The following is a 27,326-nucleotide window of genomic DNA, read 5'->3' as shown; positions in this document are numbered from 1 at the left end:
GTGTAATGTGTAGAGTTTAGTGCAGCGGATGGGTGGGCTTCATGATGGAGCGCAAAGCCCAGTCGGAGTGCATCTCGGTACATTATAGAAATCATGGCATGCACAGTTGAGCATTGTTCCTGAAGTGCCACAGCCCCAGGGATCTCCAGTAGAAACAAGCAAACTCTAACTAGATCTGGGTCCCCTTCCCTCCCAGGGCACTACTTATCATGTTGTTGAGCATTTGCTTATTTTGCCTTGTTTACTGCGCTTCACACAGGCAGTGGGCAGCAAATGTGCTTCCACTTGGCTTGTTTGGCCCAAACTTGTGCTTCTCTCCACAGAGCTTCTACAATGCACCATACTGTTAGTGATTAGAGTAATCCACAACACCTGCTGATGACCTCCCCTCCATCCATTACACATGACTCGGCCCCCATTTCATTTGGGTCCTAACTGCTCTCAGGTGTGAGGGCATGATTGTCTTGGAAATGGATAACGCATGGAACATGGGCATAATTAAAATCATGCATCTCTGCAGTGCTCACACTGTGTGCTGTGCCAGAAAAGTGGAAAGAAACTTCAGACCTGCACGCCGTCTAAAAATGACCTCGCCCACTGGATTTACTTATGTGGGTCACGCAGAAGCAATAAAAAAGTCGAAACTTTCTACCTACACACACGCGCGCACGCATTCGCACTAAGCACACGCGATCAACTGACCTGGCATCAAGGAATCTGGAGCGCAGGATCATGACAGCCTCACAGGTGCTCTGCTTCAGTTGCATCTGGATGGAACTGAACTTACGGTGGATGATTCCCACCATGCGCTCAATCTCTTTGGGAGAAATGGGCCGCGTACGAGACTGTTCCCTCAGCAGGTTCATCACGTGGGTAGTGAATTCGTTACATGCCTGCCAAGAGAAAGAGTGACAAAAACAACCAACGTGAGGTGGGGTTTTTGTTGTTTGTTTGTTTTAGAACTTTAAAAAGCTCCTGACTGATGTGTTAAAGTTATATCCATTTTTCATGTATTAAATGAGTTAATATGCACGCTGATAAAAGCTTCCACGGAGTGCAGTGTTTGCATATAACTGTGACATAATAGGTGAAGTCATCTCAGAATAAATGCAGATCTGCAATTTGGCCTGGCCTTAATGCACTGAAGTTAAGCAGCTTTTCGTTAACACGGTAGTTCATACATGATTAATTAGAATAACTCATTTACGTAGTGCACACTTTAGCTCATTACTCTGAGTAAAATTTGTTAAGTATTTACATTTAGATAATTAAAACCTGGAAACACCCTTAAGAAAGATGCATTTACTCCAGGCGAAGTGTTGCGTGCCCCCGCATACCCACCTCCTCTCTCGCAGAGAGCACAAAGTAAATTACTCTAATTTACCTCACTGGCTTGCTGAGGCATCACAGTTTCACCTTCTATTTTCACCCATAATGCCCGTGTTTAATGGCAGGCTCAAAGTGCTGGGTGAAAGAGCTGATCATACTTTCATTTAACACAGATGACTGGGGCACTCCTTTGGATCTCTATAATCAACTACAACACAGTGAATAATACGGCAATTTCGCTTTTTCCCGAGCTGCTTTTTTTCCCACATCCTCCTCTATCGTACATATTCGCCACAGTCTGCAGTTGTGAAAGTACAACTCAGTGGCTTTTAAACATTTAAACACAAAGTGAAATTTGAAAGCTGGTAGTCACGTGGAATAATGCATAAAGAACATTTTGGAGGGTGTGTGCTATTTCCAATAAAAACTCATTCGGGAGGCATTTCTTGGGAGGATCTTAACCTTGGGGTTGTAAAGCTCCCTCCTCACCTGTTCGTATTTCTCCAGCTCTGTGTGGTAAATCTGTCTGATCTGGGTGAGTTTGGCTCTGTAGTCGGAATGTTCGATTGAATTGTCGGCTGCCCCGCCCGAGGCGGCGGCGGCGGCGGCTGCGGCGGCAGATCCGCCACCTTTCTCTGGTCCCGCTACTCCCTCTGCCAACAGCATATTGTCTAAACGCATGAGCTGAGGGTCTGGGGGGTCCTCCTCCTGAGCACCACGGATGCTGAGACCTGCAGAGACACAGAAACAGGGACACGTTTCAGCAAATGCATTCAAGAGATGAATTAAGATGGGAAAAGTAACATTATTAATAAGAGAATGAGTCAGAACAGCTGAAACCAGAAGCGTTGACTCTATATCGTTTGATACTGTGATGTTTCCCCGTCAGGTAGGAACTGAGAGCCTCCTGTGTATATGCTGTGTTCCTGTCGCCCATGTGTACGCCTGTTCTCTTTTATTTACACACTGCGCTGCACACTGTGTGTACGGGAAGGCTGACATGACAGCAACATCCATAAACTGACAAATGCTCAATGGTGAAGTGGCACTTCTACTCTGTGAAAGGATGCTAAACAGAAAACTATACCTCTAGTAAGTGTCTGTCTTTCACACAGTGAATGCTGGGAAATCCACAAAAGTAACTACTGTTTGACTCGCGTCTATTTCCTTGTGAGTTTTGAATCTTCAGTTAATTTAATTTAAGAGGAATCTAGGCCATTATAAGACTGAGCTATGAAATAATAATAAGGAAAAAATTGCGTTGTGAATTGCATGCAAAGCGCAAAGCCTGATTTCTGTGTTTGTTTTCAGATGGTGCTGTTTATTTCCTCTGGTCTGTCTCGCCAGGCTGTCAGCAGGTCGTAATCACACAGCAGATAGCGCGGGCTACATGCACACCTGGATGCGCTGGCAGTGAAACCACAATGTCAGGCTTTTCAGAAAACAAACAAAAAAAAAGCTCTCGCAGGTCAAAATTACACCAAAAACACGCTCGAGCAATCAAGTCTAGTAAGTGGATAAAAATGTGGCTCAATGGGCAGTAAATACTGAGTGGCTACTCAAACGTTATGATTACCAGAGTTGTTTCAATTCAATAATCCCTCCCGCAATTCAGGGATTTTCAAGAGCTCATTACAGCTTCATTAAGATATGGCTAGCCTTTGGATTCTAAATAAGAAGATTAGTGGCTCTATTGTGTCAGCCAGTAGGCATGCAATCAGAGAAGCCCTTTTTACCGTGCTTTGACCGACTGACCCTGCGAGCCGTCCACAAGAGTAAATACTAGAGAGAAAACACTCCCTTTCTTCTTAATATGTCTCTTATAAACACAATCGTAGGTTAAAAAAAGCCCACAGTGTAACCTCTTTTCTGATGTTTTCATCCCCGTTGGTGGTTTGTTCAACTGCAATGCCACTGAAAAACAAATTTTCCTCTATTTATAGGTCGGCTGGCTTTGAGTCTTTTAGGTGTAATGGTGTGAAAGGAGTGGATGAATGTGGCTATTTGTGCTGGAGACATTGAGATGCTGGACAAAGCTCCATCAGGCTTTGCAGAGCCAAGCCATCCATGTGGACAATATGCCGCTGCTCCACTAACCCTCATCCACATCACGCTGCATCTGCACAACTCCACCCAAAGCCATCATTCTGGACAGACTCGACTGTTTCCATTCCAGTTTGTGCTGCGTGAAACAAAACGGCACATGATTCAAATGTGACTGACCAGATGCCCGGCTCGGGATCTCAACATGCTCTAATAGCTGGTGGTTTGTCTGCCACGACGGTTCATATTTTCCCTAATTCAGTGTTTACACCCACTCTCTGAATCAACGCAAACTCAGCAGGCTGCACTTTTCTTTGTGCTGCGGGTGGTGGTAAGTAGGTAGCCACGTTTTTCATGTCAGGTATATTAAATATAACTCTGGGACGCGGCGTACATTTCCACACCAAACCTAGTTGTCACTTTCACTCCACTCACTCCATATCCAGGGGAAATGCAGCTGAGGGAATTTACAGGGCTTTTCAGCTAAATGGGCATAAATCACTGGTTTCATTCAAACTAAATAATCTAAGGCCATAAAGAGCTACTTGTCTCTTACCATATATTACCACAAAGTTCCTGTGTGCAATACTGTGGCCATTCACGGCAAAGGAAAACAGAGCGAGGCATTAGAAAGTGACACGTAATCCTGTTAGTCCGCTGACATGTGGAGTGGCCGTGACATTTTTATCATACGTGTCCATTTCTATTTAGGAAATCAGCAGGATAAAAATGATTACTGCGCTGCTCCGAGAAGGAGACGGCCCTGCAGGAGTCCACCAGGGTGTATTTGTGCCACGCCGGCTCTGGCTGGTCATTCATAACACATGTTATGGGAGGGATAGTGAGTTCATCTCAACCACATAAATAGTAAAAATTAAAGAAAGAATAAGAGCGAAACGCATATCTCTGCCTCGCTGTCTCTTTTCCGCGCACCTTTGTTGGAGGAGCTAAGCTCGGCGTCATCACACAACTTCCACAATATAAGCTCAAGCGAGATAATATCTTTAATTTGCTGTGTGGTTGACAAATCTGTATAGTAACTCGCAATTCCACAGTAACATTTTGCAATGCTGCTTTTCCTGCTCAAATCTTTATCCTGTTTTTGTCTGATGATATGGGTATTAAAACAAGTTTGGGCACCCGAGTTTAGCTTTAATCCACCTCCACAGTCAAAGTGGGATTAATCTCGGTGCGAGGGGAAAGTGCGGGAGTCATGTCACCTTGGTAAAGCCTCTAAGCAAAAGAAAAAAGGAAAAAGAAAAGAAGAAAAGGAATTTAAGAAAGAAAAATCCATATCTTCCAGTTATTACACGTGGGCTTGATGATGATGCTCGCTCACTTAATTACCAGGGCGCATTTCATGATATAAAAGGGAAAAAAAATGAGAAATTGTAATAATAATGTCACATGTCCTTAATCGGCCTCATTTGTCATTCAACAATACAGGTGGGGTAGCCGGGTAAAAAAAAAAAAGCACTTGCATATATGATTGTTCCTCATTTCTCTTCTGTGGCTGAGACAAAAGGAGACGCTGTGATTAATCCTTCCCTATCAGTTAGGGGTGGCTCTTCTTTTCACTTTTTACAGGTTTCACTGTCATTATCTGATCCGTGGATGTAACAAATTTGACAGATAAAGGCAATGCAGCCCTTTTCTCTCATACACTCTCCCCTGTTCACTGTTTATAATCATTTCCGGTTCGGGGCCGTTGTCTCGTACATCATTCCCTGCTTGAAGCCCTGACAGCGATCTGAGCACTGCCTCGGGCTGCTCTCCTTTCCTCCCACCTCTTTTTCCCCCTTGTGCCCTCTTTTATTCTGTGGGCTTAGCTGACCTTTGCCCCGCTGCTTGTTTACTCTCATCACTGAAGTGTGAGCAGGAGAGCCATAAAGGAAGAGCCCCGCTGGGTTAATGTGGCCTGCTGAAGAGTGCAGGGGTGGCTCTGGGCTTCTCCACCATATTCTGCCTCGCTCAGTGCACTGTCAGACACGAGATGATACACTGGAAGAGCGGCGCTTCTTGCAGATGAAGCCAGAGATTTTTATTTATTTTTTGCTATACTTTTCTCTCAATAGCTAAAGGACTTTTCGAGATTAAAAGTTCTGCGAAGCAGTGAAGTAACCTATGTTTAGATGATACGCGCTGTGGCTCGGTTACTTCCACCGCTGTTTCCAAAACATCCTGTTCATTACAAGTAACCCTGACCTCCTGCAGTCCTCTCCTACCCACTGCCTCTAGTGAACAGCTCCGGCCACATATCGACAGTCTGTTCATCTAATTGCATCGATCCACAAAGGTCTCCCAAAGCCAACTAATCGAAACAGAATTTATTTTCTGTCAATATTTGCAAAGGTCATCTCTCTTAAAGCCGTGGAGTTGATGGTGTGAGGAGAGAATCGTCTGGAAGGAAGAGCGGGACCGTGGCTTCTAGCCTGTTACTGAAGCTCGTCCAAGGTGAGCTTTAACTTAAGCTTGGCACTCGGGATCCAGGGCTTCTAATCCACCGTGTTATTAAAACCCGCTGCCAAAGCAAAACACTAGAGACTACAGAGGGCTTAGAGTATCCATTTCACAAAGAGGCCAGTGTCACTACAGCCGCGTTCCACGTCTCCTTTGACTTCATATCATCTCCTTTGTCGTGGCGCCTGGATCGGTAACCTTCAGCTCGAGAGGCGGGGAGCTGGATCAAATTACCATTGAAAATCTTTTGTTCTGTCAAATGAAACATAAGAATCCTCTTTCATCGACGTTCTTAAAGGCTTTTTTTTTTTAGATTGGCCTACATCCACATGGCACAAAGAATCTGAGAGAATGCCTGTGGGCTCTCTCTCTCTAACATGTACAGTAATTAACATGCCATTAACACATTAATACACATTAACTATTCCCAATGTTAATGGCAGGGTAATTACCATACCTGATACCACTCTGTGGGGAAGCCAAAGCACATTTGCCACTTTGTGTTTCACTTTCTTTGTTGAGTGAGCTGAAAAGAATAATTTGGGAAGATGGCTCAGTCTGCTTTCCTCCACATGGACAATATCTGTGTCAGTGCAAATGGATATATTGTCTGTCTCCAGCTCAAACGCTGTGAATAATGCAGCTGTTCTGATTTTACTATAAAAACACCGGAAAGGAAGAAAGCGCCCATTGTGAGGCGCTAAGGATTGTTTTTTTAGAGGTGAGGCTGAAACACTGGAAGGGACAAAGAGTGTGGTGATTAAATGCCGAGCAGTAGAAGACAGGGAATGGGCCCTAAACTGGGGAATCCCTGTCTGGACTGATGATGTATTTCCTCCCAGTGCAGTGAGTGATAAGCTAATCAGCCGCGCTGACAGTGAAGTGTTACAGCCCCCCAGTGCTGGGTCAAGACTTCTCCCATCATACACCACCAGCACACACTAAACAGACAGCGCATGGAGATGGTGGCGCTGGGGAGTGACAAAAAGTGGCTCTGGTCAGAAAAGAAGATCTCTGTCAGTTCAGGTAGCCTTTGTCCCTTGGTGATGATGAGGCACTCCTCCCCCCCCCCCCAAAAAAAAGCTGTGACAGCATTGGGGTGGGAGGGGGGGGCATGCCACTCTCGACCCACAACTCCAAGACATGCGAGGAGCGGGGGTGGGAAAAGGGGGTGGGAAAAGACAACCCAAACAGACATCTTGAAGACATTTTGCCAGGCACACCAAAATTAATCACTGTCCCACGGTGGCACTGACATTTGTGGGAAGTGACACACAACATGACAGACTAGAGGGAGAGGATGAAAGGAGAGCGAGGGAGGGTGGGAGGGCTGAGTAAACAAGAGCCACTGTCACTCGCTGCGATCATGTGTGTGCGCGCACCCCTGTGTGTGTGTGTGTGTGTGCATTTGTGTGTTTATATGTGGATATGTGAGTGCCCACTTTGTTTCCTGCCCTCTAAGACTCAAATGTGGGCAAACAGCCAAGTGGTTCAGTGATGGCTGACCAGGCCTGGTGGTGGCGGACACACGCGGCGGTCGGGGGAGACTGGCCAAATGAGCGGACAGGACCTCCGCTACAGATCAGCACACTGACTGACCCTACAGGACACGTACAGCATGGGGCTCCAACATAGGGCTCACGTGGTTCACATGGTCCGCTGGTCACAGAATGAGCAACAAACACAGAGACATCCGTGTGGTATTCAGGGAGTCGCACCAAAACCTAGGACAAACATAACATACGCTCGATAAACAGAATGGGAACAAATGACAGGAAAATCTTCCACAGCAGCTTCAGTGTGCCTTGGTTTTGGTTTTATACATCTTTGGGATTCAGCTGGAGGATTGAGCTCCAGCTGATCTTCATTTATTTGTTATTTGAAACAAATAAAGTGGTCAAAAAACACTGTCATCTTGGGAGAGACCACTCCCATCAAGACAGGAATGTTTCACCGGTAAGATCCGCAGTGACACTTCCCTCTACAGGGGACAAGTGGACACAAACCACATGAGAAACCCCTCCGCCCCCACATATTCGAACTGCCTCACTAGGCTCTCAGTAGGTGACAGACCTACACCCTCTGTTGGTGTCGGTAAGGGATGAATCATCCAACAATGTCCCCCTTTTTTTTCCTGCATCTCTAAACCAGTGATAGTTTTTAAATTTCTGAACCTTCAAATCTGCATCTATCTTTGTAGGGATCAGTTTAAGGACTGCAATACTGCTGTAATATCCCTCTCTATGTAACTGTCAACAGTCTACTGTTGCCGAGACTGATCACATGCTGCATTGGCATTCTCAAGTCAGCTAGGGAAGAGTTGCTCTTTTGTTTTTCCCTGAATGTTGCTCTAGTGCACAAGCATCACAGGCCAATAGCAGTTTCTGACCATCTTTCCCACAGATCTCAATGCAGACGTCACTTAAGTCAGTGTTCTTACTGAAGCACTAGCGGAGCAGTCTTTGTGACTGAAGCCCCTGCCATCTGTGTCCCAACAATGAAACCACTCTTTCACCAGTGAAGAGAAATATGGGTGGGGGGACAGAGAGTTTTACTGTCCAAGAATCAGACCCACTGCTTCACAAGTTGTCTTTGCACGACCGAATGCCAGCTGCTTAACTCCTGTGTACCTGTAGTCACTGTATTTTTCCACTCATTTATTTATGCCTTCCCTTTAATTTGTCCCCCACCCTTATTAGTCAAATAATATCTGTAAGCCTCATCTAGACTAGCACGTGGAGCGTAGATCACTTTGAGACCGTTATTGCATCTCATGTTTCAATATTTCATTTTATTGCCCCCTATATTGTGTTAGCATGTTTTGCTTATTTCTTTTCTTCAGTTTCATTTTATATTTCATGTATTGATGGTCTTTAGCTGCTAGCCTCAATTTGCTGGAAAGGTAGGCTGATTTGTTATTCAGACCCCAAGCAAATAATGCAAATGTGGCACTGAAAGCCACTTATGAAATACCCAACGGCAACTAATCACTCCTCCTCTCGTTCCAGCCTTTCTACAGCCTCCTAATTAGAAGATGGAGATTGCATGAAACCAGGTCACACAGCAGGTCTTGTACACACCGATAACCAGGCAAATACGCAGGCAAAACTTTGCCCAGACACTAAGCCAAGCATGCATTATTTTAAAGGCTAGAGGTGAAAAATAATGCTATTCAGGTTATTAATCCCATATATTTCACTGTATGCTTCCAAAGAAAGGATTTGGGCTGGAAGCATTTTGTCTGTGTGTGTTTATGTGTGTGTGTTCTGTATTTGTGTGTATCTGTGCATGTGCATACGTCCATGTCTGCACGTGTGCGTGCAAAGGCTAGATGCTCACATAAACAAAGAAAAGGCATTGGTAGCATACAGCCAACCATGATCCACTGCCAGAGAGATTATTCTTTGCAGTGCCATTTCTGCAAGAGAGTTGACAGTCCATCATTTAGATTTTGCAGTGTATCCACGAAAAGGCTGCATTGCCTGAAGCAGAAGGAGCTGCTCTTTCCTTCAGTGTCTTTTATAGAAGAGAATTCAGCTCCAAATTGTAAAGCCAGAATGTTTTGCTAGCCGTGCTAGCGTGTAAGGACTCTGCTACGAGGCAAGCGGGGTTATGACATCGGAATAAGACTGCACTTGACGTGCTGATTCTCGGTGGGGACTGATAAAGCTCACAAAAACACATCCACCTCCAGTATCTGAGGCTGAATGCACCCAGGACGACAGCGCTTTTTCTGGAAGCATCCTGAGTCTGAGCCATGTTGCAGGTTACTGCTAGGTCTGCAGAGTGCAGTGCAAGGAGTGGCTGGGCAGATCAGGTCCAGGCCAAACAACAGCTTGTGACAGAAGCAGGCCAAAGAGGATGTTGAGACACGCAGAGATTTAACAGGCAGCCGGCCTGCCATCCACTCTTTTTCAGCTCTCCTTATACTCAGCCCATCACTTCAGATCCATCGCAAGCGACTCTCAAAGAACACAGCAAGAATATAGTTTGAGAAAGGGACAAAATAATAGTTGCACGTTTGTGGAAAAAGAGGAAAATATCATTTTTCTCATTTTATTTTGATTGTATTGCACACCTGCCGAGGATACTCCACTTTTTTTAATGACACCCTGAAAGCAAGGTAGCAAAAAAAGAGGTTATTTGGTGCTAATTATTCCCAGCATGTACTTTACACAACATTTAATGAGTTAGACTGGAGGTGTGGCCATTGGCTGTGACTTGCTTGCCCAGTTACCGAAGATGAACCATGCAATCTCCCTCACGTCACCCCTGTCATGTGTACCACGTCCCCCTCCGCATCCAATTCCCCGCTAAGGCTTCAGTGGAGCAGAGACGAGGCGCCACTGAAGCAACACAACAGCTCCCGTAGCGTCTCCACACACCGGCGAGGGAGGGGTTGAAGGGGGGTAGAGCTGGGAGCTCACTCTCATAATTACAATAATTAACAGTTGCAGATTTAATTGGAAGGGAAGGCATTAACAGGAGGAACATTGTGGTGGCGCATGCAGAGGGAACCTTTGCTGCGAGAAGCTTTTGTCTTCTTTGTACCTAATGGTGCCTTGGCTGTGGTTGGCGAGTGCTGACACAACACAACACAACCGAGCTGAGGGTTCAGACGGTAGGGCTTGTCAGGACTCAGACTGGAGGCAGATAATTAGGTGCCAGGTTAATGAGAGCACAGGCTCTTGATGGCATTTGGTTACTGTATGTGGGCAATTAATGACTTTGTTTTTGTGTTTTTATTGCCCACTTGAGTGGAAAACATAATACATTATTCACCTCAGGCCCGGCGTGTGGTGTTTGATGGAGTAGCAGTGACTCCGGACTAAAGAATCAGTTTCATTCACCGTGGCGAATTCAAAACAATACATAGTATACGGAGTTGTGAAATGCAATCTCGGCTCACTCACGGCTACTGCGCCGTCTGACCTTTTCAGAGCGCATTACCTCATGTCGTCAGCAATGATGTTAAAAACTCCAAATATGTCAAGCAAACGCTGAAGTCACTGGTCAGGCGGAGGACAACGTAGCCGGCGAAACACACCAGAACAAAGAAAGCAAACCCGAGCGTTGGCTTAATTCTCCGCGTCGCGTTTCATAATGTATTTACGAAATTCCACACCCCGTGGAAAAGCCCCGCTTTCATTCCAGAGGATTTATTGGCAATGAATCCACTGAGAGGTCTTTAGACATCCTCTTCTTTAGCCCAACTGCTCGACGCCTCCTATTTTGGAGTTAGTTGTTCTCTAGCCTGTGGTGGCCAATTAGAGTGCTATAAGATAAATGGGCACCCGCAACTTTGATGTCCATCTTTTTAATAAGCTTTGGTTAAGATGACATCTGTGTGAAAGAGTTCAATATCTTCACAGTGGGAGAGAAAAGAGGTTTATTCTAAAATGAAATATCATGTAAATACTGCTGGAGGTTTAGGCTGGGTGGGGTGGGCTGGGGTGTTGGGGGATCACAGTGTCTGCTGTGACTCTGGTGTTGGCATTCATTATCTTCCACTGCAGTCGTGCAGATTAGTCAGCGAAAGATGATTTTTAGAGCCTTGTGAAAACTAGGCTTTTATATACACCGAATACTGAATCAGCTTTAGCAGGATTCAAATAAGGAGAACGTATCACGTCTGAAAAACAGTGTCTATTTTATATATGTGTATATACAGAAAAGTCAAAAAATTAACACTGAAGAACATAGTAGAGCAGTAATAGGATGAAAGGTGCAGTGTAACAATATCTAAAATGGTGGGGTAATAAAATGGTGCATGAGTCTGTATGAATGTAGGAGAGAAGGAGAGGTGGAAAAAGCATATATCTAACCTAGCCTGCGGACTTGCTCCTTTATATGTGCGTGTAACTCAGTCAGGAATAATGTAAATGTCTGGAGAGTCTTAAGACTGAGCAGGCCCGTATAAAAGCACCCTGTTTCGGGCTAGTAAAACAAGTCAATAAATACAGCGGAGAAGTCAGTGCTGTCTGCTGCACTCTCGTGAATGAAAACAGAGGTGAACTGCTTATTTTCAGTCTGGCACCAGAGGTTGACAGCGGCATTATGGGCGCTCATACATTCTGACTATCACTCGTCACAAGCTATATCTGTCAACATTACACTCAAGTGCATTTTAGATGTAAAACAAGCCTTCGCTTTGCTGGTGGGGTGGGGGGCAGTATTTATGACTCGGCGTGGTCAGCTGCTAAATGAGCTAAACAGCGGTGGCTGACCACGGTTGCGACGTCCTCGAACTACTTTTCCGTCTCGCCCACTTGGCCTGTTTGTCTTGTTTGCTGATTCTCACGGGCAGAACAAACACAGAAGCGCTACATGCTAAGCCTCTGTAGGCTGGCACTTACTGTGGGAGAAAGCGCGTCTAAATGGGAAGCCAATGGCACAGACTCGCACAAGATGGAAACACCATTAGGTAAGCAAACACTTTCCTGAGATAACTGCTACCTGATTACAAGAGGGAAGCGTAGCCATGGTTCTCCTTTTTTTTTCATACTGTATCAACACTTTGGGAAAGCAAATATTTCAGTGACTACCCTCGCCGCGCTTTAATCCATATGGCGCGTTCCGCGTGTCACCACGGATGTTACACTCCCCGGATGGGTTTTCAGAATAGGAAGAACTGCTCTCTATAAGCAGTGCTCACCTGCTCCGTGTTACACAATGAATATACAGAGGTCACACACCATATCACACCAGGGCCAGCATCAATCCTTTATTAAATTACCCAGCTATCTTATTTTCTGTCACCACGCTGATATGAGGGTTATCTTTTTCATTTATGTAGCGGATTTTCAGGGGATTATGCATTAAAGATTAGGGGTGTGTATACCTCAGCACAACAAAATGCAATACCTCAGACAGCGCATGGCTGATGTGTGTTAAGGAAAAGGAGGTGCTATAAAACAAATCTTCAGCAGCCAGAACCGGACAGGGTTTATTCTCCTCAGACAATACAAGCTGTGACTATACAGAATGCTTCAACCCTAAAATACTGTGGTAAGCAATACAAATCCCTTGGACAAAATGAAATGTATTAAACATGTGGATTTCATAAATCTCCCCTTCCTCGGTCTGGGTCAGAGGTATATTCACTGTAGAGCTCAGCAGGCATTTTTTTTTTTTTCCCAGCATTGTTACACTGAGTCGCAAGTGCTCCGAGTGGTTTCAAAATGAATGTCAGCAAAAGCTGCATGTGTACGGCAAACAGCAGATCCTCACAGTAAAATGGTTCAAATCACTTACCCCTGCTACTTTATAAGAGTACAACACTGGTGAAGGGATTTAGGGGTGTGCTAGAGGAACCCTGCAGCTGAAATAGCGAAGCGGGATCTACATTGTAAATGTGAAATCGTCTAAGATGAACAGTTCCAGATAGTTCTCTAAGCTCACACTCTACAGTACAGACAGTTTTTAAAAAAAAAATGCCATTCAGATCCGAGCACAACACTGTTAAACACCCAACTGGGATCCCTTTAACCTTGAGTAGCATACCAAAGGTAGAAGCAGCCCGGGGCTATGGGGGTGACTGGCTAACACAACTCCCAGTGCCATGCTGGTCCACAGTGGGGGCCCGACATGGCCAGATTGCCAGAGCGGCCAGGAGAGGTGGTACTACAGAGTTAGCGGGGACTGATCATTCATCTGCCACAACATTCATTTAAGTTGCTTCATTATCTGTTTGTTTTGTTTTCCAAACGATTCTGTGCTGGTAACCTCGCTGAGGAGAAATAGCACCAATGTTCACCTTGTGACAGATAAAGCATCTGTTGGCGGTTCGTTGGTGAGACGTTCCTGCTAATTATTTAGCTAGCTTGATGGATAATATGTGATCATTAAAGATCAGTGCTAAGAAAAGGGAGTAATTAGCACTGCTTTGTGGTTCTTGCTAGGACTTGAAGTAGCACAGATACACAATTAAATATTTTTCGTACATACCAACAGGCTGTAGAATTTGGATTTCAAACTAAAAGCGTATTAATGATGTATGGCTGTTATATATAGTCGTGCTTCGTGTGTCTGTGTGTGTGAGGGTGGGGGGTGTCGGGAGGGTGCAGGAGATGAATAAAGATGGAAGATAAATTAGTGTGTGAAAGAGGATTTTCTTTCCCTCAAGCTCACGTTACAGCTGAAGCAAAAACAAATAATGAAGCCTACAACCTACGAGTCACTTCAGTCCCATTGTACGATTCAATCATTTTTGTGACAGCTGACGATTACTTCATCATCACATAGAGACAGATTAAAAAGTTGTCAAATTAAATATTAAAGAGGGACTGCAGGCAGTGGTGAATTTTTAAAGGAATAACACAGATTGGAGATGAAACGAGGCACCTATATGCATATTTTATGCCATAGGGAACAAATGCATATTTTTTCCTCTAGGCCACCTACTTTGTAATAAAGAATAGTGAGCGTATAGATGTGGCAATGCAAGTACAGCAGAAATGATATGAAAGAGAAATTGGTTCTACATAATGATGTCAAAAGGAATACGGCTCTGCATGGTCATGCAGAATAAAGATAAGATTCTCTTTCTCCGTCAGTGAATATTTTGCTAATGGTTTCTTCATTTCCTTAAAGAATAAAGAAGTCAGCTTTGTATGAACCTTGAATGAGGTTTCTATTGAATGAAGTTAACATTTATCTTTCAATGGCAGAAGAGATCTGTTGAAAATACCCATGTGTGGAGCAGAATGCTGAATATAAAAGCTTTGTCATCTGTTGAAATAAAGATAAAGTGACAAGTGACAGTAAATGCTATCACATTTTCAGCAGAAGGGAGGTTTGAAGAGGAGAACAAAGCCACGAAATGCAATGCAGAGAGGGTTAAATCCCTGCAAAGAACAGAGAAGAGGCTGCATTTCACCAAGTCAGCATCGATTGGAGTAAACAATGACTGATCAATACGCATATAAAGGGCCCCTTCTAACAAAGACTTACATGCAGATTTCATATATTATATCTCTCAGAGAGCGTTTTCTCAAGCCTGTTGAATTAGCACCTTTTTTTTTTCTCCTCCGAGCAGTGTTTTCTATTCGGTGCTGCTACATAGACGCACTCTTGTGTCCATACACACTTACTCATGCAATAAGCATCACTGTCACAGAGGCTTCCTTTCCAAATGGTTCAGCCTCCACCATCTGCAGGCGTTCCCAGACACACCGCTTTGAGTCTGCCATAATGATGCATGACTAAGTACAGTTAAAGTGTTGCAGTCTGTTGGCAAAAAGCAGTCAAGCACTTTGCTATAGTGTCACTCCGGATAAACCATACAGCTGAAGGTTGACGATGGATAAAAGGCGGTGACAGGCCTAGTGATGTGACTCTGTGTGCATGTGTGTGCATGTGTGTGTGTGGATTCACACGTGTATGAGAGGTTAGAAACCATGGCACAGCAGATTTGTAAGTGTACTTAACTAGGATGTGAAATAGGGTTGGACACAGTGAAATAAAATGCTGCGCTGGAGTCTGTTGAAACTGGGACACGGTTTAAAAGTTATTCCCTCTGCCAATAAACACGCGGCCTCCCTCTAGAACTAAGGGGTTCACAAGAATCGCAGACTCATGGGTTTGGAAATATGTTCCGTTACACACATTTCTGAAAGGCTGTTGTTGGCATAACATTGTCAAATTGCAATTCCGGAACATTATTTTAACTGCTGACCTTGATGCACTTGGACCGTCTTTGGAAAATTTTGTGTATAAATGATCATTACTTGGGGTCCACATTTTTTGCCAGGCTTATTTGGTCCTGTGCAGCCTAGTGGTTCAGTGAATTTAGCAATAAGGGACTTAGCAATAAGCCTTCCTCTCAGCTCCAATCCAGTCATTCTCCTCTTTTTTACTGTCTCCTACAGTACGCTTCAGAGTAGATATTCAGCGTACAGTGAATACAGAGAAGACAAAGAACTCTCCATTATACTGTACTCTGTTTGCCAAAGTCTTTAGTGTCAAAATGCTCTGCAGACTTTGTTGCTGCTTTGTCGAGTTCACCGCTGCAGCCGCTTTCATGTAAATGATCCTGAATGTTATTTTCTAAAGAATGCATTTTAAAGAGAAATTCTCATTTCTGCCTCTGCGTCTTGTCACGAACCCTTTTCTCTTCTATCTCCTCCCCTCTCTCTCTCCCCCCCTACTCGTCTCCCTCCTGCCGCAGCCGTAGACTGCATAATTGATGCAAATACTGTCACTTGTGTCAGGAGTGGAGGCTCTTCTAGTTTACTTCTGTGCTACACTTTATCGGAGAACATTAAGTGGAGAAAGCGGTCTCATGCCAGGGGTGGAAAATCAGCTTGTCAGTGGTCTCATTCACAAAGCCATTTCTTCGGGATTGTTTCATCAAGGTGATTGAGAACAAAAAGAACGGCAGCAAATTCCAGCTTATGTTTCGGAGCCCTGCCACATACATTATTTATATTTGTTGCCCACCCCGGTCTCCCTAGCCATCTGAATACATCATTGCCTAATTCTCAAATATTTCTTCAGATTTGCTCTTATTTGTGCAATATCCTTTCCACATCAGCCACGCCAAACCATTAGGCTTGTAAAGCATGCCTTTTGTGTGTGACACTGACATGAAATTATAGATAGCTACTTTAAAGGAGTGCTAGGGCATGATGGGAAAGCTGTAATGGCTGTTGAGTGACTGGAGTGCAGTCAGAGACAGAAACAGGATTTCATTTGCAACAACGATACAGGAGGAATTATGTAAAATGGTAACATTCCATGCCATTTAATGAGCCATATTCACTAATGTCGAAGTCTATGGTCTAGCAGTAATAAAACGCACCGCCTGCCAGAGCTCTGCCGCTACACTGTTTCTGTCTATTTCCAGCTACGTATGAAACAATGGTGCATAGCAGAACAGCCAGACATTTGCAGTTCTTTACCCCGCGTGCTGAATGCTTTGCCTTCAGAGTGAGGCGCTTGTCTGCTACCCTTTCCCCTCCTCCTCATCCTTCTCCTCCCTTTCACCCCCCCCCCCTTCCGTGCTCTCCCTGTCCTCGTTTTTCTGGCCCTAGTCTGTGCCACAGATTAAGCGACTTGATCCTGCAAACATCTGAAGAATTCAGCTCCACAAAGAGGTCAGACAAAGGCCAGGGGATAGCCTTACAGGTCCTCCTCTATTAGCAGATCCACAGAGGTGTCATCAAGAGGAGCAACAAAGTCGACTCAAAACGAGCAGACGGCCAACTGATGTTTATCGCGGCCCTCGTTATTAAAACTTTCACAGGCCGCGTTTGCTTGGACGCACGCCGTCGGAAATTAACGGGATAAATCGATTAGCCTCGGACTGCGCGGATGTTGTGTGATGAGCTGCGTCAGAAAAGAATATATTTTCGGACTTGTAAATGGAATCTTTGCTCTTTGTCGTATCTTTACACTTTTTATTTTTATTTCTTCACAAAACAATTTTTTCCTTTTTTTGCACAAACAAGTTCTCACTTGTGAACTGAAATACTCACACCAAGTGAGCCGCAAGTGCTGACTGTCTCTTTGTTTACATGCCACTTGATATAGATAAACAAAAAAATACCCCCATATTTTCCCGGCAATAGCGTTCACAAAGAATATCTGGGGCTCCTAGAAAAACATTTCAACTGTAATAAGCTTTCTCCATGAGAGTCTGAAACATTTCAGAGCGCCTCTTTGAAGCACTCACTGTGTTGACTGTTCATACAGACAGTGCTTGGAAAGTCTGAGCGCCATATCGCTGTAACCTCTCACTGCTTCTGCATTAATAATTAATAGCCAATGTGAGTAAACACCACTGTAGATACAAGAATGTCCTTAACAACGCAATCTCTGCTCTGCTCCCACTTAAAGCTGTATGCTCAACAAATTTAGTCGAGCTTGCAGATGCATGCTAATGCATGTATGTAGCGCCAATTCCAGCGGTGCCTTCTGTGTATATATTCGTGTGCAACTGAGCGCCGTTTGGCATATTTACCTAAACTGATTTGCTCGGTTGTGCAAAACCTTCACACTGGAGACGGATTCAAGCAGGTGGCTTTATCTTTCATGCCACAGACTCCTATGTGCGGTGAGACCTGCTCAGGAGGAGATTTGGAGGTGCTGCTCCTGCGCAGTTACCCTTTTGCTTACAGGCAACACGCTGTGAGTTTACGGCTAACACGGCCTCATTTATATTACTTATAGTGAGCAATGTATGTGCAGGGCCTGTAGAACATGCTGACCTTGTCACTGTTAGCGGCATCTCTCCGTGCTAGTGAAGAGCCTGTTCAGGTATTGTTATCCAACCACTCTGTGGCTTCCTGCTCGTGTTAAAGGAGAAGTTAATGGGAGTAGTACAGTTGCTTATTGAATGGCTGAACAACATAACATGCCCACTGAGCTCTGATTAAAAGATTTTATTACACATACAGCACAAGCTCATATCACAGCACTGCATAATATCTGGTTTTGAAAACCCCAGCTTGCTTCTGAATATAAGAGAAATGAGATGCTTTATAATATATAATATAATGCATACACTAATCATATTACAATGGCTGTGCAAGCATCACCAGTGAGCCTTATTTAGCTTTTGGTGGCGGAATATGAGCAGCTATTCAAAATTCAGGAGTTAGGAGAGCGTCTTTTATCTTACTATATATCCTCATTATTTCTAATAGCACTTCTGAAGGCTAAAGAGTAGAGCAGAGCATGTTCTCTTTATTCTTCAGTCACTGACAGACATTGCCAAGCACTATGGGTTAATGTAATATCACAGTTGGATGCCTCCTCAACTCACTTACATTCCCTGTTAGCTTAAAAGTCTGTCCATGAAAAAAAAAAGGAGGGGGGGGGGATGCAATGCATGAAAGGATGTGACGATTGTGGGAGCTCGTAATGGCAGAGGGCCCACAAATTACACCATAAAAACAATCTTTCAAGGACCCCTTAAGAAAATAAGTTTAGTGGGCTAAAAGCATATTATTATTTTTTTATTCTAAATAAAGAAATGCATCATTATAATGTTTTCGCATAAAATCAAAGGGAAATAAAAGATCAAAAAAATTCACATGTGTGATAGCTACAGTCCCGCTCTGTCGTAGGGAATTGCCAGTCTAAGAATAGAAAAACTGACTGTAAAAAGTCCATGGTTCATCTACTGAGACTGGCATATCAATTAGGATTCTGAATAAGAGTGTAATTGAAAGCAACAGGAGCAGAAAGAAGCGGAAATTCATCAAGGCAAGCATGGAAAAGCACAAATGAGTTCCGAGCGAGACACAGAGAGCCTTGTCCCTATTCTCCTGCTCTGTCTTTGCCCAGAACAGATCCACCTAATCTCTCCCGCCATTACCAAACAATGAAATTAGCAACCAAACAACTCCGCCCGCTGTAGTTTCCTTTAATAATTCCAAGCGGCCTAATTGTTTTATTAGAGGTACAAATAAATATTTCTCAGAGTGTCTCCCTTTCCAGCCACAGTAGATTCATAAACTTTGCGTTAACGGCACACTGGGCGCTCAAGTCTGCAGCCTAAGGGGCCCCAATAAGTGGTAAATCTAGTTTTATAAAAGCAAGCGAAAAAAAGGAGCTCACTGTGTAGCATTAACCAATTACTGTTAGCTCATCAGTCACAACCTGTTGCAGTGGTTCATCGCCTTCACGCAATTTTGAGCAAACTAAGAAATAAAAGTGCTGCCAGGGTCAAAGGTCACCTTGCTGGGAGTTTTATAGGTAGGTTTTATTGGGTGCGTCGGAGCTCTGAGCTTGTGATTGCTTTGCAGGGTCTGGTTTGCCGGACGGTTGCGTCTGGGTGTTCCTACAGCCCTCATCTCTGCTAGTAAGCGTGCACGCTGGTGCAGGACTGCCACACAATCATTGTACCATGGCTCCACTGTCACTAAATGGCACGTTCTCTGAGCCCCAGTCCTCCCTTTCCTAGGCACGGGCTTCTCCAGCTGCAGCCTAATTTCCTGTGACTTGCCTAATTACTGTAATTAAGGATTAATTGCCATTAATTATTCACACATAAGCTCATCGCAAATCATGGGGTAAATGTCTTATGAAAGCTGCCATACAAGCCATGTATAAACACACTAGGATGCTACAGGCTGCTGAATCGATCACTCAGCCCTCTAGCAAATACTCCACGCCACACTTAGGAAAACAGCGATAACTCTCCCCAAAATCAACAGCCTATCCAGGTGATGGAGGAATCAATTCACATGCTTTATTCATCTCAGCTAAATTCAGTTGCTTCCAAACAGCGCTTCCAGGATTTCCAAGGCATCAAACAGAGGGAGCTGTCTGCGAAATATTCCGTAAACACTAACTTTTGATTTTAAAAAAAGGAAAAAAGAGAAGAAAGTGTACGTGAAATAGATAAGTTGAGGCTAATTCTGCTCTAATCTGCTTCTGTCATCTTCCGCTTGATGTCAGCAGCATAAGAATCAGTCCATTAAATCTGCTATCTCAGCAAAGAGGTGAGGAACGCGAAGCTCTAGCAGAAATTGTCAGTGATTGAGGTCATTCACTGACAGCCCTAAGGAAATTTATTCATGTGCTACTTTACTTTTCATTGTCTCTCTAAATTTTATGCTCAGTTGTTTGGGGTTTTTTTCAGGGGGGTTTCCAGGAACACGGTTTGATGTTTTTGCGACTGCGATGTTGCGGGACCTTCTGGTTCTGGGTGGAGGGAGAAAGTCGGACAAAACTCGGACAATTCCCAAGCAGCTTTTTTTGGGAAATGCTTTTTTTTTTTTTTTTTTTTTTAAATTAAGCATCATAAAACCTTAATAGCCTATAATGTAAATCTGCTGAGCAGGAAATGTCTTCCAGGGACCTGCATGCAAACAGTATTTAAAGTGAGACATTTTTACAAGGCTTTAAATCAGCAGCGGAGCCATGTGTTGATAGAGAGAGAGAGAGAGAGAAAAAAAAGGAGAAGTAAACTGTGTGGTGCGTCACACCGGTCCCACCACATATCAGCTCCTCTGTGCTTTTTTTTTCCCTTTTGGATAAACACTGGCCACTGAGTGGGAGGTGGATGGAATGAGAAGGGACTAATTGCTGGACCAAAGGCAGATGTGGCAGATTAATGCAGGAAACAGCTTCATTTTGGGCGCATAAGTTTGTGTGTTTGATTTAAACATTTATGTTAATGGGCCTTCTGGCAGCTCTTTAATGCTCTACACTCTCTTGCAAACAGCCACTTTGCAAATCCATCATTGGACCATCTTGAAAAAAAAAAAGAAGAAGAAAAAATCAAGCTGCACGAGGAGAGGGGAAAAGATAACACTATTCCAGATCAAGACAAGGGGATAACAAGGCTTGGGATGTACAGAGGCAGCTTGAGCCAATGCCGGCAAAATTTCTCCAGATCAGCATTATCGCAGCCAGAGTTTAATTTATAGAACTGAGCCGGTCCTGTTTTATGCGTTTGTTAGATTAATGTGCCGAGCCATAGTTTTTTACTGCTATAGCCTTTGATCAAGTTCAATTTACTGGGCTTAACCTGAGGTTCAAACGTAGTCTAAGATCCATTTCGAGTCATTATGTGAAGCCTCTACTTTCTCCATCCGCGACTGGGCTTCAAGTCCCCGTAATTAAACACAAGTTCAGAATATCAAATCTGTCCCCCAGTGTTGACGCTTCTTCCATGAACCTTTGCCGTATTTGTTTCCTTTTATTTCGAGCCAACTTTTATACCTTTGTCGTGTGCCTCTCAAATTAGCATGTGTTAATTGTTACTTTATGAGGAGTGCAGCGCTGTGATAAATACCACTTTTCACTGAGACACAAGAGACAAGTGCGCAGTTGCGTCTCGGTGTTAATACGGAGATATGTTGTACAATCAACGTGTCACCGCTCTGTGCGACTGCACGTGAGTTACAAGACCCCACAACCTGTGCTTTCTGCGGACCCTGCTGCCCCCACACATTTCACACTCCCACCCCCCGCCCCCCGCGTGACACCTCCCAGCACACGCATGCATCATCGCGTCATTGACGCCTAATTGATACTTCCCTATTTATTGTCACCTACCCTCTCTGTCAGCTGACTTGGCTCTCCGTGTCGCTTTGCATTTATGGACTCCCAGTTCGCTTGATCTCAGTAATTAGAGTTTATGTGCTAATTGGTGTAAATACAAAGATGGGAGTTGCAGGCGAACACTTCACACCGCGGCTATAAATTGTGGCTCTGATAAGTGTGGGTTGTAGTGCTGAAGGGATAGCAGGAGTGTCTCTAGGAAACTGATATTTCAATCATCAACCCCCGTCTTTTTTTTTACACAATCAAAGTGCTGCTAAGCGTGAATAATATTTAGATAGCTTAAGACATGTTTCACATCTTCTCCCTTTGAAAGTCTCATTCACCTTTTGATGTCAGGTGTCACATTTCTACTGTCCGGACCAGCCTGTCGACTTAATTGCGAAGACACGACAGTGTTTTATAGATATGGAGAGACGGTTAAGCATTCCTAACATAACCGCAGCTTCTCCATTCTAGTGAGAGTAATGTTCAATCAAAGGCAGTATAACGTATATACTACCCACACTTCTTGATTTCTGGTGCCTTCAGGAGAAAGAGGGTGATGGTTTGGCTTTTTACACTGTACGGTTACAGCAAACTCCACTTTCAGAATATTCATTTTTAAACTGACTGTGGTGTTGCTGAGGGGGAAGACTGAAAAATAACAACTGGTTTGCAGGTCCACGGCAGAAAACATGTTAGTTTCACTGGAGAGGTGCTGCAGTTCTTTTACACTTTTTTTTTTCTCTTTGCCTGTTTCCATGTTTCTTTCTGTGAAAACAGCACGATACAGTGACTTATTTGCACTAAGAGTCGAATGAACGTCGGCCTTTTTTTGTTGTTTTTCTTTCACATAAATAATTTGACAGTCACAGGATGATGAGGTCAGCCCAGAAAAAAAATGGGTTAAAAAATCATAACTGACATAACACAATTTTACAGATGGTGTTGTGAAAAAACTTAGTGATTACACCTTGTGATGTGATAAAGTCTAACAGGGTATTAAAGATGAAGAGAAAAAAGAATTCGCTTTGAGGGCTATAAATTAGACTTTTTATCGTCATACAACAAGTTTTAAGTGTAAACAGAAGATGAAGTTAATCCTCATTAATCATCCTAAAAGTATAATAACCTTGACATCAGTGCAACAGAGGGCTTTACTTCAGAGGGCCGTAAACAGAGATAGGAGTGGATCGCTGTTGTAGCTGCTATGGAAAGAACTATCAGTGAGATTTTAATCTGTAAAACTCAAAGCAACCTGTTTTTAATGTGTGCTGATGAGATCATTTATAACATCTGCTCAAAGCTGCAACATATATTTCCTTTCTCGAGCCACGCGCTTCCAAAAATGCTCAAATCTGAAATTATACGACAGTCGTGCAGATATCAAATAGCAAACTTACACGCTTGTTAAAATCGTGGTTTAACCACATGCTTTTCACATGCAAACACACAGATGCATGTTCCTTTATCCCCGTTTCATTTTCAGCTCGGTTCCTTTTAAACTCTGTGTTGTCAGCAGATGTCCTTCTAACGGAGACAAAGAAAATGAGAGGGGGCTGGATATCATCAGCATAGAAATGAGCCTCCTCCGTGGCCCTTCTAAGGCACAGCCACAGTGCCGCTCCAGCCACTACACTACCTTTTCAACTTGCAAATGACAGTGTCACCAAATGCTATCCTTCCATCAATCAAGTCAGGGGGGTCATGAATATACAAAAGGCAAAGCGGAGACTGGCTGCCTCCCGCAGCTCTACTTGGCCCAATTATACAGGCTCAGCTTTCTCCTGTGAGCTTCCACTTTTTGTTTCAGTCTAAAGGGTACAGTCCAAGGCAGCCCCGGGCTTAATCAAGGTAGGTCACGCATACTGGACCTCTCAAGTGGACTGCAAATGCAAGTTAAATGTGGACACCAATCATCTTTCTTTTACATCATTACTGCTAGGGGGCAAAGACAGCAGGGGTCAGCTGCGCACCCCTTTTTCTGTGCACACTCCCATGAACTGAAGTCGTCCTCTTTACCCAAACACAAGACCCTACCACTAAGCCGTTGCAGCTCCCTCCTCTGCTTCTCTCTGCCGCAGCCTGCTTGCCCCTTTCTTTACCCCAGCTGTCAGATCATAGTAGTGAATTAGCATTCTAACAGATTCGCCCCAACCCAAGGATGAATTAGCACACAGGAGTAACTAATGACCTCCCTGCTGAAAGTGGACCTTATAGTCGATGGCACAGCTGATCAATACCACAGCTTCAGCTCAGTTTACCTGCTCTTCTCTCTTTTTAGTGCTTTTGCAGCCACAGAAAATGCTTTCAAAGACACTTTAATTCAAAACATTACACGGGGAATTGCAAAAGCTATTTGCATTCATGTCTATCCGAAGAAGAAAATGGCACAAAATTCATCGATGCAGCTGAATGGCGACTGCTCTGCGTAAAGTCCGCTGGTCAATAATGTCTCATTGTTACGTATTCATTATGATACCAAATGTAAACAAGACAAATCCATGCGGTAGTGTAAGTAATGGTAATGTGACCAGATAGCATCAATCACTGAATGCAGCGTTTGTGTTCTTGCTCTGTGTTGACAAAGTGTTGCGAGAGCTGACCAATCAATCATCTCATTAAAAGCCATGATTCTAATTGTTTTTGATGAGTGTAACACTGACGCAAAGGTTAGACCATTTTGTTTCAGTGAAAGGCGTCTGACTGAACGAATGCGTTATAAATTTGTCAAGAGTGACACTGATGAAGCAGGAGTGGACTTTCTTACCAAAACACTTAACGATGATTTCGTTCTGAAGAATCTCTCCGCGTAATCACACGTTTTCTACCTAAGCGAGACGAGCCACTGACATGCCGTGCACAAACATGAAAGGATGTAGGCTGTCAATGTTGTTAATCGGAGCTCCGAGCCCTTTGAAAAGCACATTCGAAAATAAAGAGTGTCAAAAAGAAATCGGAAAACAAGGAGCCCGAAATGAGCTTTGATCAGCTGTTTTGATGTGTCTGTGGAAGAGAAGCGGTCGGCCTACGATGATAAGTCTCAGGGGACTACGAGAAAGCAAAGGGTTAATGTGGCTGGTAAAATAAATTACTCTAAATATGTAAGTGGACGTTGGAAGGGGCCCCTGCAAGAGCAGAATGGGTTTGGGTAAACCAACAGTCTGTCTGCAATAATTTATAGACAGCTATGATAAATACTATTTGTCCATGACAGTCACATGAAATAATAAACCATGGCTGGCTATAAACATTACTAAATCCTGACACTATTGATTTATAATGTCTAACAGTGACATCAAACCAAACAACTGACAGAAACAATGCCAGGGCTTTAGGAGCAGTTTGTCAACTATTAATTCTGTCAAAGGGGGTTTTGCTCTAAGCCGAGGGAGCTTGTCTTGCAGTTGTCAATCCCTTTGCTGGAAATGACTGCAGCACGTCTGCGGGTAAGGGCCCTAGGCGCTGCTCCGTTAGCCCTAATTACCCCCATCCCTGCCTTGGCAACGACAAGACCAGCCTCTATTTAAAATGCATGTTAATTATGCAAATTATTAATTGGGCTGGTGCTTGAGGATTTGTGTTTATGCCCGGATTAGAGTTAATAACTGTATCAAGCTACGTTTTAAGCCTGACCTATGACAAGTTATGCTGAGGTGCTGAAAGGGATATTTTCCAATACATTACCCTCTCTTCTCTTCCAAGTCCGTTCCCCATTACGGGAGGTTGAATAAACGGCACACAAATTCTCTTACCTCGCAGCAACACCCAGTTTGGATCTACACAGTGTGCTATTGTTGACACTGTTGCACCATAGGGCGCTTATACAAGATCTTTTCAGGGTACAGCAATCTGTATTTGCTGGTAACCACTATGATGCACGTGTAAGCATGTTTTTAAAAAAAGGAAAATCACACGAGCATAGTCACATAAAGAGTAGAGGGTCTTATTTCATGGCGATCCAGGAGTAGCTGTCAGGCTAATTGCACACACCTGTGATGGGGGACCACACATGCTCTGCCACCACCTGCCATGGGCAACAGTCAACGAAAGCCTTAACTCTGCTCACCCAGTTCTCAAGTTCAAGCAAAGATCATGGAGCAAACCTAAAATGTCTCATAGTTTGTTCCACTCATACCTGTTTGTGGAGGTTTCATTATTTTGACTTTAGAATAAATAATTCTAGTTATCTAATTTTAATGTATGTCACCATCGAATGGCATCCATATAGGGCTGGCATATAAGAGACAGGAACATTTTAGGAAAATCTCTAGCACTTTAAAGTTAAACAGTAAACAGACTACATGGGGTGTCAGCCAGTCAGCAGTCTTTCTACTTCCTACCATGACTGAAATGGTTAAGGGCGCATTAAGCTGTTTTGCTCAATGGCCCTTGACCAATATAAAGAAGTACTGAGATAGCATGTTCTGATTTATGCCCTGTGAAGACATTATCAATGCATCCAAGCACATGCATAAAGAACAATACACAGGGTGCAGGAAAAAAATCAGTAGATAGATAGATAGATAGATAGATAGATAGATAGATAGATAGATAGATAGATAGATAGATAGATAGATAGATAGATAGATAGATAGATAGATAGTCAATCATCTGTAGACAGATTAAATAAAAAAACTACTACAGCACAATCTGCACAACAACAAAAGACTAAATAAGCCCAATAAAAGAGAAAACCTGTAAAATTGCAAATAGACTTTCCATTTATTTTCTAGGGAACCTTTTGTTTGTTGGATCTAAATTATAGCTTGATTAAAGTCTAACAGAGGGCTACAGTAAATCCTGTGTGAATGTTTGCTGCAGTTCCTCTAAAATGGGAAATATTGATCAGTATGATTTCCCTGGGTACTAGAGAGCTGTAGAGGAAGAGTGAGAGACATTATTTAAGGGACATGGAGCCTAAGTTGGGGGGGTTGAAGAAAAAAAAGTGACATTATTGTATATGCCTTGAAACATGACTTAGTCTGAGTGGCCTTTGATGGTAAGGCAAAAAGGTAGTTCATCATTGTCTGCATGGGAACCAGGGGGGTGGTTGTCTTGTGTTGATTTTACATTATTAATTTGAGGCGCACAAGGTCATCTGGGCCCGTATAGTCATGAGAACCGGTTGTTATCTTAACACAGCTGTCGAGCTGCATCTGCATTGACTGATTATGCCATTGATTGGTAACAGTGTGAGAAGGGAGCCTTTAGGATGTTGCTCCAAAATCAGGGTATTTTCAGTACCACGACAGCTTCCTTGCTACTAAAAGCCTCGACTCCAAACAGGCCTTGTTATTTGTATGTACTGAATTTTCCAGCACTGTAGCTCCAGGAGTATTGTAAAAACCATGCCTCAGACACCTTCTATCTGCTGTAAGCAAATCAAATGTAAATGTCAAATTATTGTAAACATATGCTAATGCAGAAAAAAAAATCCATGGGGGGGAAGGTGGTAGTGGGGGAGGGGGGGCTAAATAGAAAATAAACATTAC

The 27,326-nt window shown here is 43.6% G+C and overlaps 1 protein-coding gene across 9 annotated transcripts in view; it reads right to left on the bottom strand.

The window, feature by feature from the left end:
* pbx3b (pre-B-cell leukemia homeobox 3b) overlaps positions 1 to 27,326 on the bottom strand; it is a 57,018-nt gene that overhangs the window by 10,669 nt on the left and 19,023 nt on the right. For all 9 annotated transcript variants that reach the window (XM_039621211.1, XM_039621214.1, XM_039621218.1 and 6 more), the window contains exons 3-4: positions 1,819 to 2,060; positions 703 to 893 (exon numbers count right to left, since the gene is read on the bottom strand). In XM_039621211.1, the coding sequence (XP_039477145.1) occupies positions 703 to 893; positions 1,819 to 2,060 (433 nt within the window). The remainder of the gene's footprint in view (positions 1 to 702; positions 894 to 1,818; positions 2,061 to 27,326) is intronic.

Source organism: Oreochromis aureus, linkage group 12 (genome assembly GCF_013358895.1).
Source record: "Oreochromis aureus strain Israel breed Guangdong linkage group 12, ZZ_aureus, whole genome shotgun sequence".
Taxonomy (NCBI): Eukaryota; Metazoa; Chordata; class Actinopteri; order Cichliformes; family Cichlidae; genus Oreochromis; species Oreochromis aureus.
This window is presented reverse-complemented; position numbering and strand designations above follow the sequence as displayed.